The sequence below is a fragment of the Chiloscyllium punctatum genome, chromosome 4 (genome assembly GCF_047496795.1).
Source record: "Chiloscyllium punctatum isolate Juve2018m chromosome 4, sChiPun1.3, whole genome shotgun sequence".
Lineage (NCBI taxonomy): Eukaryota > Metazoa > Chordata > Chondrichthyes > Orectolobiformes > Hemiscylliidae > Chiloscyllium > Chiloscyllium punctatum.
Window position 1 is genome coordinate 31451680 of NC_092742.1, and position 14972 is coordinate 31466651.

Genomic DNA, 14972 nt, shown 5'->3' on the forward strand with positions numbered 1-14972 from the left:
AATTAGTGGAGAATGAGACTTCTGTCCCTCAGCTCCAACAGCCCCACAACTTCATGGTGGATTCTGCTCAGTTTGAGGCAGGCCTCTGGAAGAAAGCCCACAGGAACCCTGGATCAAGATACGTCAGTGGGGCTTTGCTTAGGGTGGGCTTGCCCAATTTAGAGACAGGGTCAAAGGGCAAGGGAGATTTGAAGTACAGGCAGAAAGGTAGGAAGGAAGGAAGGGGGTGACTATCTTCTGGGATGAGTTTTGTCCCTGATGGGCAAAGACCACTCTCCCAAATAGTGGCATACCTCATTAGGGAAGAACGTTAGAAATTAGGCCCTGCTATTCTCCTAGTCATCACTGCCAATAACGAGTTTAAAAATACATAGCATTCCCCAGTTTACCTGTCTTTTACATGCAGGTTAACAGGAAAATTTTTGCACTTAACATGAATTCCAGTTGATTAGAAATAAGTAGATTCCAGCTGGAGATAAACCATTATGAACTGTTGACACATAACTACTAGTTAAAGCTCAACTCACTAATAAACACCCCTTCTACACACACACACAATTGGTGTTATGTCATAGAGTCATAGAGATGTACAGCATGGAAACAGACCCTTCGGTCCAACCTGTCCATGCCGACCAGATATCCCAACCCAATCTAGTCCCACCTGCGAGCACCCGGCCCAAATCCCTCCAAACCCTTCCTATACCCTCCAAACCCTTCCTATTCATATACCCATCCAAATGCCTCTTAAATGTTGCAATTGTACCAGCCTCCACCACATCCTCTGGCAGCTCATTCCAAACACGTACCACTCTGTGTGAAAAAGTTGTCCCTTGGGTCTCTTTTATATCTTTCCCCTCTCAAACTAAACCTATGTCCTCCAGTTCTTGACTCCCCGACCCCAGGGAAAAGACTGCCTATTTATCCTATCCATGCTCCTCATAATTTTGTAAACCTCTATAAGGTCACCCCTCAGCCTCCAACGCTCCAGGGAAAACAGCCCCAGCCTGTTCAGCCTCTCCCTGTAGCTCAGATCCTCCAACCCTGGCAACATCCTTGTAAATCTTTTCTGAACCCTTTCAAGTTTCACAACATCTTTCCGATAGGAAGGAGACCAGAATTGCACACAATATTCCAACAGTGGCCTAACCAATGTCCTGTACAGCCGCCACATGACCTCCCAACTCCTGTACTCAATACTCTGACCAATAAACGAAAGCATACCAAACACCTTCTTCACTATTCTATCCACCTGCGACTCTACTTTCAAGGAGCTATGAACCTGCACCACCAGGTTCTCTTTGCTCAGCAACACTCCCTAGGACCTTACCATTAAGTGTACAAGTCCTGCTAAGATTTGCTTTCCCAAAATGCAGCACCTCGCATTTATCTCAATTAAACTCCATCTGCCACTTCTCAGCCCATTGGCCCATCTGGTCCAGATTCTGTTGTAATCTGAGGTAACCCTCTTTGCTGTCCACTACACCTCCAATTTTGGTGTCATCTGCAAACTTACTAACTGTACCTCTTATGCTCGCATCCAAATCATTTATGTAAATGACAAAAAGTAGAGGGCACAGCACCGATCCTTGTGGCACTCCACTAGTCACAGGCCTCCAGTCTGAAAAACAACCCTCCACCACCATCTTCTGTCTTCTACCTTTGTGCCAGTTCTGTATCCAAATGGCTAGTTCTCCCTGTATTCCATGAGATCTAGCCTTGCTAATCAGTCTCCCATGGAGAATCTTGTCGAATGCCTTACTGAAGTCCATATAGATCACATCTACTGCTCTGCCCTCACCGATCTTCTTTGTTACTTCATCCAAAAACATCAATCAAGTTTGTGAGACATGATTTCCACGCACAAAGCCATGCTGACTATCCCAAATCAGTCCTTGCCTTTCCAAATACATGTACATCCTGTCCCTCAGGATTCCCTCCAACAACTTGCCCACCACCAAGGTCAGGCTCACTGGTCTATAGTTCCCTAGCTTGTCTATACCACCCGTCTTAAACAGTGGCACCACGTTTGCCAACCTCCAGTCTTCCGGCACTTCACCTGTAACTATCGATGATACAAATATCTCAGCAAGAGGCCCAGCAATCACTTCTCTAGCTTCCCACAGAGTTCTCGGGTACACCTGAGCAGGTCCTGGGGATTTATCCACCTTTAACCGTTTCAAGACATCCAGCACTTCCTTCTCTGTAATCTGAACATTTTGCAAGATGTCACCATCTATTTCCTATAGGTTATATCTTCCATATCCTTTTCCACAGTAAATACAGATGAAAAAAATTCATTTAGTATCTCCCCCATTTTTCTAGGCTCCATACAAAGGCTGCCTTAATTCTCTCCCTAGTTACCCTTTTGTTCTTAATATATTTGTAAAACCCCTTTGGATTCTCCTTAATTTTATTTGCTAAAGCTATCTCATGTCCCCGTTTTGCCCTCCTGATTTCCCTATTAAGTATATTCCTACTTTTTTTAATACTCTTCTAAGGATTCACTCGATCCTTCCTGTCTGTACTTGACATATGCTTCCTTCTTTTTCTTAACCAAACCTTCAATTTCTCTAGTCATCCAGCATTTCCTATACCTACCAGCCTTCCTTTTCACCCTGACAGGAATATACTTTCTCTGGATTCTTGTTATCTCATTTCTGAAGGCTTCCCATTTTCCAGCCATCCCTTTACCTGCGAACATCTGCCTCCAATCAGCTTTTGAAATTTCTTCCCTAATACTGTCAAAATTGGCCTTTCTCCAATTTAGAACTTCAACTTTTAGATCTGGTCTATCCTTTTCCATCACTATTTTAAAATGAATAGAATTATGGTCGCTGGCCCCAAAGTGCTCCCCCACTGACACCTCAGTCACCTGCCCTGCCTTATTTCCCCAAGAGTAGGTCAAGTTTTGCACCTTCTCTAGTAGGTCCATCCACATACTGAATCAGAAAATTGTCTTGTACACACTTAAGAAATTCCTTTCCATCTAAACCTTTAACACTATGGCAGTCCCAGTCGATTGTTTGGAAAGTTAAAATCCCCTACCATAACTACCCTATTATTCTTACAGATAGCTGAGATCTCCTTACAAGTTTGTTTCTCAATTTCCCTCGGACTATTGGGGGGTCTATAATACAACCCCAATAAGGTGATCATCCCTTTCATATTTCTCAGTTCCACCCAAATAACTTCCCTCGATGTATTTCCAGGAATATCCTCCCTTAGCACAGCTGTAATGTTATCCCTTATCAAAAATGTCACTCCCCCTCCTCTTTTGCCTCCCTTTCTATCCTTTCTGTAGCATTTGTATGCTGTGTTGAAGACTGGGAAGGCTGTGGTCCCTTTCTACAGGGTTTGCTGAGATGATCCTTCTACTGATCAGAATGCAGCCTTCTCATTTCCCTTCTCTGGACACCTTCCCCTGTTTGTGGGAGGTACAGGGTAACTACTTCACACTCTCAATATCTCTGACTTATTAAATAAAAATCACAGCTTAAAGCAATGAGAAAGGGTAATAACTGGCATTCTTCAATCTTGAGATGCTTTCTACTGCAGAACAATAATAGTTCCTTCCTTTCCAGAGGTCTACTGGCTTCTGAGCCAAACCTTATGACCCCCACGCCATTCAGCTTCCTAGAGCCAACCATACAGATGCTGAATACAGAAGGCCTTCATTTTCAAAAACTGATCACTAGTCCATAGACCAATCGCCTACACATTGTCAGCCAAAGGTCCATTTGTTCTCTGCCCTGTCACCAGACCATCTGCAACAGGACTTGCCCTGCTACTTGAACAAACAGCTGTGTAAACATCACTTGCAGCGAGTATCATAGTTACTTGCATTTTTTAAAAGCATAGCAGTCCTTGAACAATACTTGTCTTTTAAATCAGTTTATTTTCCATTTCAGTCCATATCAACAATACATGAAAATGAAATCAGTAATATTGTACCGACTTTCCTGCCTGTCATTTTAAAAACCTTTAAAAAGCAATAGACTGCCCACTGCTACCTGTCTGCCAAAACCAACCACACTGTAGCATTGGCCATATAACATTAGGGTCAAATTTCCCCAACAAGGTCAACTTCCTGATTTAGGACCAGATAGACCATTTTTTGGTTAGAGTTCCCCAGAAGCAAGGGTCCCCCCAAAGCTGCTCGGCCACCATTCCATGATCCCATGTGCCAATGCAATGACTTCCAGTATTGGAAGTCAATGCTACACACAGACCTCAGATGCTAACAAAACAAAGGGGAGTATTGCCCAAAAATGTATACTCAACATCAAAAAACTAGCTTTTAAAAGAAAGAGTACCTGTTACGACAGAACATCCCAAAATGGATTAAACATTTTTTGAAGCATATTTGCTAATGTAATGTACAAAACACAACATAATAATGACCAGATTCTCAGTTTTAGTGGCTTTGATTTAAAAAAAGTATTGATAGCAAGTTGAACAACTTTCTACTTTCTTCTTCTGTAGTGTATTCATTCATGAAGTTTTAATGAATTTTTTTATGATGTAAATCGAATCCCATTGGAACCAAACCAGTCCTTACTCCTTTGTATGGTTTTAGACTTGGAAATAGGTGGCACCCACATACTCCAGTGAGAGGACTGGAAAGTCTAAGCTGAAATGACAACTTACTTGTAGGGAATGGAAATTCCTTATTGCAATCCAAATGAAGTTGCGCCTCCAGAGACAAGGTATCGAACCTATTGACAAAAAACTCCCAGCTTAAAGCTGGAATGTCTTGCTTTAAGAAATGAAGAAGAAATAATTTGCTGAGGATTGTTGGCCTATCCTTCACCACAGTGTCAAACTGAAAATCGAGGCAAAGACAGAGACCCTACATGAAAATAAATAAAAGCTAGAAGTTAATCACACAGGCTGTATATAATTATATAAATATGTATAAAATAGGACTTCCAAATATTGCAAGTTTTCCATGATATTATGTCAAGGTGTCATTTGTTGTTTACATACATTTTTGCGAACTCAAACTGATGCCTTTGGCATCCTTTCTATCTGAAAAAACAAGTGAATCAAATGTGTTTCCAATTCAAATTTTAATCTTTCCATGACAATTTATGATAAAAGGATGAAGATTTATTGAAGGAAAGCAGAATTGTGAAGTGAAGAGGATGTTCTGGGCTTTTGCGGACTAGTCTCTGAAAGTAGAACCAATCTTATAGTATTCAGTCATGGGATGTGTGCATCGATATAAGGCTAGCATTTATTCCCAATCCCTAATCGCCCTTGTACTGAAAAGCTTGCTGGGCCATTTCAAGACAAAAAAACTGCAGATGCTGGAATCCAAAGTACTCAAGCAGGAGACTGGAAGAACACAGCACGCCAGGCACGAGATGGAGAAGTCGACGTTTTAGGTGTAACCCTTCTTCAGGACCAGGAGTGGGTATGGGGGAAGCTGCAGATAAAGACGGTGGTGGGGGCAGGGTGCTGAAGATAGGCAGCAGGTATGAGCTGGTTAGTCAATGGGAGGAATGAATCCAATAGGTGGCTGGGGGGGGCGGTGGTTGAAGGGATAGGGGTGGGCTGGGAAAGGAGTCGGGAGAAAGGAAGGGAGATTATTTGATAATGGATAACTCAATGTTGAGTCCTCCAGGCTCATTTCAGATAGCAGTTAAGAGTCAACCATACTGCTGTGGATCTGGAGACACGTGTAGAACAAACCAGGTGATAATGGCAGATTTCCTTCGTAAATGACCAGAAAATCAGATGAGTTTTTATGAAAATTAGCAATGGTTACATGGTCAACTTTTGGTCAGCATTAATTCCAGATTTCTATTAAATTTAAATGTTACCATTTGCCTTGATGGGTTCTGAGCCCCAGAATATTAGTTTGAGGTTATAGTTATGAGTCCAGTGGCACTATCTCTATGCCACCCATGTCATGTTTGACTCCAGGCCATGGTTTTCTTTTTGACCCCTACTACCTGGCTATGTAGTTTTACTGTTATGCATTCAGTGCTGGTTGTTGGACTACGAAACTCAATTGTTTGAGGCGTTCAGCAGCAGGAAATCCTGCTTGGTTTTGTTCATGCCTCACTTTAAAAAATATCAGAACTATTCCTGTCATGCCTTATTACAATCTTTATTTAGCAAAGAATGCTTTTCTGGCCAAATGCTGTCCAAGGGAAGAGCAGCATTCTGAGCCTTAATACTGCTGCTTATTTTTGTACACAGTCCTGTTCCTGAGGTGGCACAAAATACATAGTGAACAGTCATCTTGGACTGCCTACTTTATGTAACAATAACTTATATTCATACAGTTCCCTTAATACAACAATCCACGGCATTACGCAAGAACATTATAAAACAAAGTATGACACCAAGTAACATATTCGTGGTGGAGATTAGTACTATACAGGTGTCACTTCTGCCAAAATTGTGGGTAGATGCTTTAAAAAGAGATGGGTGGGAAGATATGCTCAAGTAAACTACTTTTTTGCGTTGGTTATGTCATCATCCAATGCAAGCCCAGTCTGAAAGCTATGATGTTTAAGCATGAATAAGGGCAGACAGATGTGTTACTATCAAGTCCCCTTATCACAGTACATTCTGTGCTTACATTGCTCTCATCTCCCTCATGTGTGATGCTTAACATGAAGGTGAGCAATCAATAGTTTCCTTGGCATTATTTTATTTGAAGCCATGAGACTTCATAGGTCTAGCATCAGTGTTGTAGACTAAGAATACTCCCACTAATTCTTTTCCATTCTACAAGGCAAGTCTGTATAAGATTTATCAGTTAACACAGATCCAGGGACATTTGAACAGGAACCTGGCATTTTCCAAACCAACAAATACTGGGCTCAACATCACTGATGACTATTTTGAGAGTACAAACAAGTCATCTGACTGGTCTACAGATGAGTTCTGAGGTTTTATCGATCACACTTGCTCTTATCCATGTTAAAAGGTAAATCTGATTTCCTTTTTACAATTAAAGTTTGTAACAATTGCTTTAAATCCAGATAAATTTCTAGGTTATTTCAGAAATAATTATCAGCCACATGTAAGGAAATATTGCACAATAATTATGGAAAAGCAAAATACTGCTGATGCTGGAAATCCGGAAAAAACAACAGAAAGTGCTGGAGAAACACAGCAGGTCTGGCAGCTGTGGAGAAAGGAACAGAGTTAACATTTCAAGTCTTCTTCAGAGCTAAAAGCAGTTGGAAAATGGTATTTTCTTTTATATATTTTTGACAGAGGCAGAGGATAAGCAAAAGGAACAGAAAGTTTGTAGGTTCAATGCAAAAGGATTGCTAATTGGTATGAAAGAGAAATAGAGAAATAAATTTGGTTTAAAGTAAGGTGGGATGGTTGAAAATAGGCCATCTCAGCTGAAAGCAAAGTTTTTAAAAAACACAAACAAGATTTAGGGTGTAGGTTTGCTCGCTGAGCTGTAGGTTTGGTATCCAGACGTTTCGTTACCTGGCTAGGTAACATCATCAGTGGCGACCTCCAAGTGAAGCGAAGCTGTTGTCTCCTGCTTTCTATTTATATCTTTCTCCTGGATGGGGTTCCTGGGGTTTGTGGTGATGTCATTTCCTGTTCGTTTTCTGAGGGGTTGATAGATGGTATCTAGATCTATGTGCTTGTTTATGGCATTGTGGTTGGAGTGCCAGGCCTCTAGGAATTCTCTGACATGTCTTTGCTTAGCCTGTCCCAGGATAGATGTGTTGTCCCAGTCGAAATGGTGGTTTTTTCATCCGTGAGTAGGGCTATGAGGGTGAGGGGGTCGTGTCTTTTTGTGGTTCATGTATCCTGGTGGCTAACTTTCTTCCTGTTTGTCCTACGTAGTGTTTGTGGCAGTCCTTGCATGGAATTTTATAGATGACGTTGGTTTTGTCCATGGGTTGTACTGGGTCTTTTAAATTTGTTAGTTTTTGTTTGAGTGTGTTGGTGAGTTTGTGTGCTACTAGGATTCTGAGGGGTCTCAGTAGTCTGACTGTCATCACAAACAATTCCTAGAGGCCTGGCATTCCAACCACAATGCCATAAACAAACACATAGATCTAGATGCCATCTATCAACACCTCAGAAAATGAACAGGAAATGACATCACCACAAACCCCAGGAACCCCATCCAGGAGAAAGATATAAATAGAAAGCAGGAGACAACAGCTTCGCCACTGATGATGTTACCTAGCCAGGTAATGAAACATCTGGATATCAAACCTACAACTCAGCGAGCAAACCTACACCCTAAACCTCAACCTGAGCTACAAACCTTCACAAACCTTGCACAAACAAGATTAAAGAAAGAAATATGGAGAACACTTCACGAGGTCAAGCTAATTCATGTCGAGTCCTAGAGGCTGTAAGGTGCCTAAGCAGAAAATGAGATGTTGTCCCTTAGGCTTGCTCCCTTAGGCTTGCACTGTGCTTTGTTGGAACATTACAGCAATCCCAGGACAGAAATGTGAGCATGAGAACAAGGTAGTTTACTGAAATGGGAAGCAACTAGAAGATCAGAGTCATTCCTACAGTCAGAGCTAGTGGTAGTGTTCAGCAAAGCCATCATCCACTATGCATTTGGTCTCGCCACTGTAAAGGTTAATGCATTTTGAGGAATAAACACAGTAGACAAGATTGAAAAAAAGTATACGTAAAATGTTGCTTCACCTGAAAAGTGTGTTAGCAGCGTTGGACAGTGAGAAGTGAGGAAGTGATTGGACAGTTGCTATAGAGAATGAAGTATTAGAAGTGATGGAGGAGGGGACCAGGGTATCGTGGAGGTAATACAGAATGCCAAAAGTGCAGGTGTGAGGAGAAGATTCATTTGATGGTGGCATATTGCTGAAGATGGCAGAAATGGCAGAAAGCGATGACTAGTGAAGTGGAAAGTGAAGGCAAGAAGAACTCTATTGTGATGGGATTAAAAGGAAGGGATGAGGGTATAAGCACAGGAAATGGGTTGGACATGGCTGAAGATCCTATCAATCAGACTAAACTATGGTCAGGGAAGCAATGCAAAGAAACAGGCATAATATGGACCCACGTGGATACCTATAGCCAGATCTCATGGTGAACAGGAGGAAACTGGTAATTGTGGAACTGATGTAAAGCATCAGAAGAATCATGAACGTAAATGTGAGAGACTCAAAATGACAAGGTAGGGTTCAGTGAGTTGGGGGGGAAGGGGGGGTAGCTTAGAGTCAAGATGGGAAGAAGTTACTTGGGACAGGAAGAGGCTGAAACGGGTGAGTCTGCCAGAGAAATCTGTGGATTTTGGGATAACTGCGTGATTGGGTTACAATGAGGTGGGAAGCTGTGCAAGGGGGATCTCCAGAGAACATGACATCAGTGACAGTCCTGAACATAGCAGCCTGATATTCAGTGATGGGGTCATGATCCAAGGGAAGTAAGAGGAAAGGTCAAAGAGTTGGGGCTCTGCCTCTGCAAGATTGAAGTCACGATGCCAGACAACAAAAGCAATGTAGAAGCGAATTACTGCAGATGCTGGAATCTGTACTGAAAACAAATGCTGGAGATCACAATGGATCAGGCAGCATCAATGGAGAGAAAGCAAGATAATGTTTTGAGTCCAGATTCGAGTCATAGAGTCATAGAGATGTACAGCATGGAAACAGACCCTTTGGTCCAACTCGTCCATGCTGACCAAATTTCACAACCACTTGGCCCATATCCCTCAAAACCCTTCTTATTCATATACCCATCCAAATGACTTTTAAATGTTGCAATTGTACCAGCATCCACCACTTCTTCTGGCAGCTCATTCCATACACGTACCACTCTCTGTGTGAAAAAGTTGCCCCTTAGGTCTCTTTTATATCTTTCCCCTCTCACACTAAACCTATGCCCCCTAGTTTTGGATTCCCCGGCCCCAGGGAAAAGACTTTGTCTATTTATCCTATCCATACCCCTCATTATTTTATAAACCTCTATAAGGCCACCCCCTCAGCTTCCGACGCTCCAGGAAAAATAGCCACAGCCTATTCAACCTCTCCCTATTGCTCAAATATTCCAAACCTGGCAAGGTCCTTGTAAATCTTTTCTGAGCCCTTTCAAGTTTTGCAACATGCATCTAATAGGAAGGAGACCAGAAGTGCACACCATATTCCAAAAGAGGCCTAACCAATGTCCTGTACAGCTGCAACATGACCTTCCAACTCCTGTACTCAATATTCTGACCAATAAAGGAAAGCATACCAAATGCCTTCTTCACTATCCTATCTACCTGCGACTCTCCTTTCAAGGAGCTATGAATCTGCACTCTAACATCTCTTTGTTCACCAACACTCCCTAGGACCTTACCATTAAGTGGATAAGTCCTTCTAAGATTTGCTTTCTCAAAGTGCAGCACCTCGCATTTATCTAAATTAAACTCCATCTGCTACTCCTCAGCTCAATGGCCCATCTGATCAAGATCCCATTGTACTCTGAGGTAACCTTCTTTGCTGTCCACAGCACCTCCAATTTTGGTGTCATCTGCAAACTTACGAACTATACCTCTTATGCGCACATCCAAATCATTAATATAAATGATGAAACGTCATGGACCCAACACCGATCCTTGTGGCATTCTACTGGTCACAGGCCTCCAGTCTGAAAAACAACCCTCCACCACCACCCTCTGTCTTCTACCTTTAGAACATAGAACATAGAACATAGAAGAATACAGCGCAGTACAGGCCCTTCGGCCCTCGATGTTGCGCCGATCAAAGCCCACCTAACCTACACTAACCCACTATCCTCCATATACCTATCCAATGCCCGCTTAAATACCCATAAAGAGGGAGAGTCCACTACTGCTACTGGCAGGGCATTCCATGAACTTACGACTCGCTGAGTGAAGAACCTACCCCTAACATCAGTCCTATATCTACCCCCCCTTAATTTAAAGCTATGCCCCCTTGTCATAGCTGACTCCATACGTGGAAAAAGGTTCTCACTGTCAACCCTATCTAACCTCCTAATCATCTTGTACACCTCTATCAAATCACCCCTAAACCTTCTTTTCTCCAATGAAAACAACCCCAAGTGCCTCAGCCTTTCCTCATAGGATCTTCCTACCATACCAGGCAACATCCTGGTAAACTTCCTCTGCACCCGTTCCAGTGCCTCCACATCCTTCCTATAGTATGGCGACCAAAACTGCACACAATATTCCAGATGCGGCCGCACCAGAGTCTTATACAACTGCAGCATGACCTCAGGACTCCGGAACTCAATTCCTCTACCAATAAAAGCCATTACGCCATATGCCTTCTTCACTGCACTATTTACCTGGGTGGCAACTTTCAGAGATCTGTGTACATGGACACCAAGATCCCTCTGCTCTTCCACACTACCAAGTAGTCTACCATTAGCCCAGTACCCCATCTTTTTATTACTCTTACCAAAGTGAATCACTTCACACTTAGCTACATTGAACTCCATTTGCCACCTTTCTGCCCAGCTCTGCAGCTTCTCTATATCCCGCTGTAACCTGCCATATCCTTCCTCACTGTCTACAACTCCTCCGACTTTCGTATCATCCGCAAACTTGCTCACCCAACCTTCTAACCCTTCCTCCAGGTCATTTATAAAAATGACGAACAGCAATGGTCCCAAAACAGATCCTTGCGGAACACCGCTAGTGACGGCACTCCAAGATGAACCTTTGCCATCAACTACTACCCTCTGTCTTCTTCCAGAGAGCCAATTCCTAATCCAAACCTCCAACTCACCCTCAATGCCATATCTCTGTATTTTCTGCAGTAGCCTACCATGGGGGACCTTATCAAACGCCTTACTAAAATCCATATATACCACATCTACCGCTTTCCCCTCATCTACCTCCTTAGTCACCTTCTCAAAGAATTCAATAAGGTTTGTGAGGCACGACCTGCCCTTCACAAACCATGCTGACTATCCTTGATCACATTATTCCTATCCAAATGTTCATAAATCCTATCCCTTACAATTCTCTCTAAGACTTTGCCCACAACAGAAGTGAGACTCACTGGCCTATAGTTACTAGGATTATCCCTACTCCCCTTCTTGAACAAGGGAACCACGTTTGCTAGCCTCCAGTCCTCTGGCACTACTCCTGTCGACAAAGAGGACACAAAAATCAAGGCCAATGGCTCTGCAATCTCCTCCCTTGCTTCCCAGAGAATCCTAGGATAAATGCCATCAGGCCCAGGGGACTTATCTATTTTCACCCTTGCCAGAATTTCCAACACCTCTTCTCTACATATCTCAAAGCCATCCATTCTACTTATTCGTGCCTCAGTATTCATATCGACAACAATGTCCTGTTCCTGAGTGAATACTGACGAAAAGTATTCATTCAGCGCCTCCCCAATCTCTTCAGCCTCCACACGCAACTTCCCATTACTATCCTTGATTGGACCTATTCCTTCCCTAGTCATTCTTTTATTCCTAACATACCTATAGAAAGCCTTAGGGTTTTCCCTAATCCTACCCACTAAGGACCTTTCATATCCCCTCCTTGCTGCTCTTAGCTCTCTCTTCAGGTCCTTCCGGGCTACCTTATAACTCTCAATCGCCCCTATTGAACCTTCACGCCTCATCTTTACAAAGGCCGCCCTCTTCCATTTAACAAGGGATTCCAACTCCTTATTAAACCACGGCTCCCTCACACGACCCTTTCCTCCCTGCCTGATAGGTACGTACTTATCAAGGACACTCAATAGTTGCTCCTTGAACAAGTTCCACATATCAATTACGCTCTTGCCTTGGAATCTACTTTTCCAATCCACACATCCTAAATCATGCCTCAACGCATCATAATTTCCCTGCCCCCAGCTATAACTCTTGCCCTGTAGTACACACTTATCCCTCTCCATCACTAGAGTAAAAATCACCGAATTGTGGTCACTGTCCCCAAAGTGCTCACCTACCTCTAGTTCTAATACCTGGCCTGGTTCGTTACCCAGAACCAAATCCAGTATGGCCTCACCTCTTGTTGGCTTATCTACATATTGTGTCAGGAAACTCTCCTGCACACATTGCACAAACACTGACCCATCTAACGAACTTGAGCTATAGCTTTCCCAATCAATATCAGGAAAGTTAAAGTCTCCCATAACAATCACCCTATTACTGTCACTCTTCTCCTGAATCATCTTCGCAATCCTTTCTTCAACGATTCTAGGACTATTAGGAGGCCTGTAAAAGACTCCTAACAGGGTGACCTCACCTCTCCTATTCCTAACCTCAACCCAAACTACCTCAGATGACAAATCTTCGTCCATCTTCCTTTCCACCGCTGTAATACTATCTTTGACAAGCAAAGCCACACCCCCCCCTCTTTTACCCCCACCTCTGACCCTACTAAAACATTTAAACCCTGGAACCTGCAACAGCCAATCCTGTCCCTGATCTAGCCACGTCTCCGTAATAGCCACAACATCGAAGTCCCAGGTACCAACCCACGCTGCGAGTTCACCTACCTTATTTCGTATACTTCTGGCATTAAAGTATACACACTTCAAGCCACTCTTCTGTTTACAGGCACCCTCCTTTAAGATTGATGCCATATTCCTAACCTCCCTACACTCCAGGTCCTGCACCCTAAAGCTACAGTCTGGGTTCCCATGCCCCTGCAGAGTTAGTTTAAACCCCCCCCAAGAGCACTAGCAAACCTCCCCCCAAGGATACTGGTGCCCCTCAGGTTCAGGTGCAGACCATCCTGTTTATAGAGGTCCCACCTTCCCCAGAAAGAACCCCAGTTATCCAAGTACCGAAATCCCTCCCTCCTGCACCATCCCTGTAGCCACGCATTTAACTGTTCTCTCTCCCTATTCCTCGACTCTCTATCACGTGGCACGGGTAACAAACCAGAGACAACAACTCTGTTCGTTCTAACTCTGAGCTTCCAACCTAGCTCCCTAAAAGCCTGTCTAACATCCTCAGCACTCCTCCTACCTATGTCATTGGTGCCAATATGGACCACGACTTCAGGCTGCTCCCCCTCCCCCTTAAGGACCCGGAAAACACGATCAGAGACATCACGTACCCTTGCACCTGGGAGGCAACATACCAAACGTGAGTCTCTCTCGTTCCCACAAAACCGCCTATCTGTGCCCCGAACTATCGAGTCCCCAATTATTATTGCTCTGCTCTTCTCCACCCTTCCCTTCTGAGTAGCGGGGACAGGCTCCGTGCCAGAGGCCTGAGCCCCGTTACTTACCCCTGGTAAGTCGTCCCCCCCACAAGTATCCAAAACGGTATACTTGTTCTTGAGGGGAACGACCACAGGGGGTCCCTGCACTGGCTGCTTCCTCTCAGTCCCCCTCACTGTCACCCATCTATCTGCCATCTTTGGAGTTACTACTTCCCTATAGCTCCGATCTATGACCCCCTCTGCCTCCCGAATGATCCGAAGTTCATCCAACTCCAGCTCCAGTTCCCTAACACGGTCTTGGAGGAGCTGGAGATGGGTGCACTTCCTGCAAGTGTAATCAGCAGGGACGTCCATGGCATCCCTCACCTCATACATGTTGCAAACAGAGGGGCTGAAACAGAGGGCGAGAAACAGAGGGGCTGATACAGAGGGGCTGAAACAGAGGGGCTGAAACAGTTCTGTATCCAAATGGCTAGTTCTCCCTGTATTTCATGAGGTCCAACGTTGTTAACCAGTCCCCATGGGGAGCTTTGTCCAATACCTTACAGATCAAGTCCATACAGATCAAGTCTACCCCTCTGCCCTCATCAATCCTCTTTGTTATTTCTTCAAAAACTCAATCAAGTTTGTGAGACATGATTTCCCATGTTGACTATCCCTAATCAGTCCTTGCCTTTCCAAATACATGTATATCCTGTCCCTCAGGATTCCCTCCAACAACTTGCCCACCACCGATGTCAGGCTCACTGGTCTATAGTTCCCTAGCTTGTCCTTACCACACTTCTTAAGCACTGGCACCACGTTAGCCAACCTCCAGTCTTCTGGCACCTCACCTATGAATATC

General features: G+C 43.8%; 2 protein-coding genes across 8 annotated transcripts in view; one reads left to right on the forward strand and one right to left on the reverse strand.

Annotated features, from left to right (window-relative positions):
* Positions 1–14972, forward strand: part of prima1 (proline rich membrane anchor 1) — a 349594-nt gene that overhangs the window by 280052 nt on the left and 54570 nt on the right. The window lies entirely within an intron of this gene.
* The window catches only part of LOC140476150 (protein unc-79 homolog), a 229188-nt gene that overhangs the window by 117194 nt on the left and 97022 nt on the right, over positions 1–14972 (reverse strand). For all 7 annotated transcript variants that reach the window (XM_072568293.1, XM_072568292.1, XM_072568291.1 and 4 more), the window contains exon 25: positions 4648–4849. In XM_072568293.1, coding sequence (XP_072424394.1) covers positions 4648–4849 — 202 coding nt within the window. The remainder of the gene's footprint in view (positions 1–4647; positions 4850–14972) is intronic.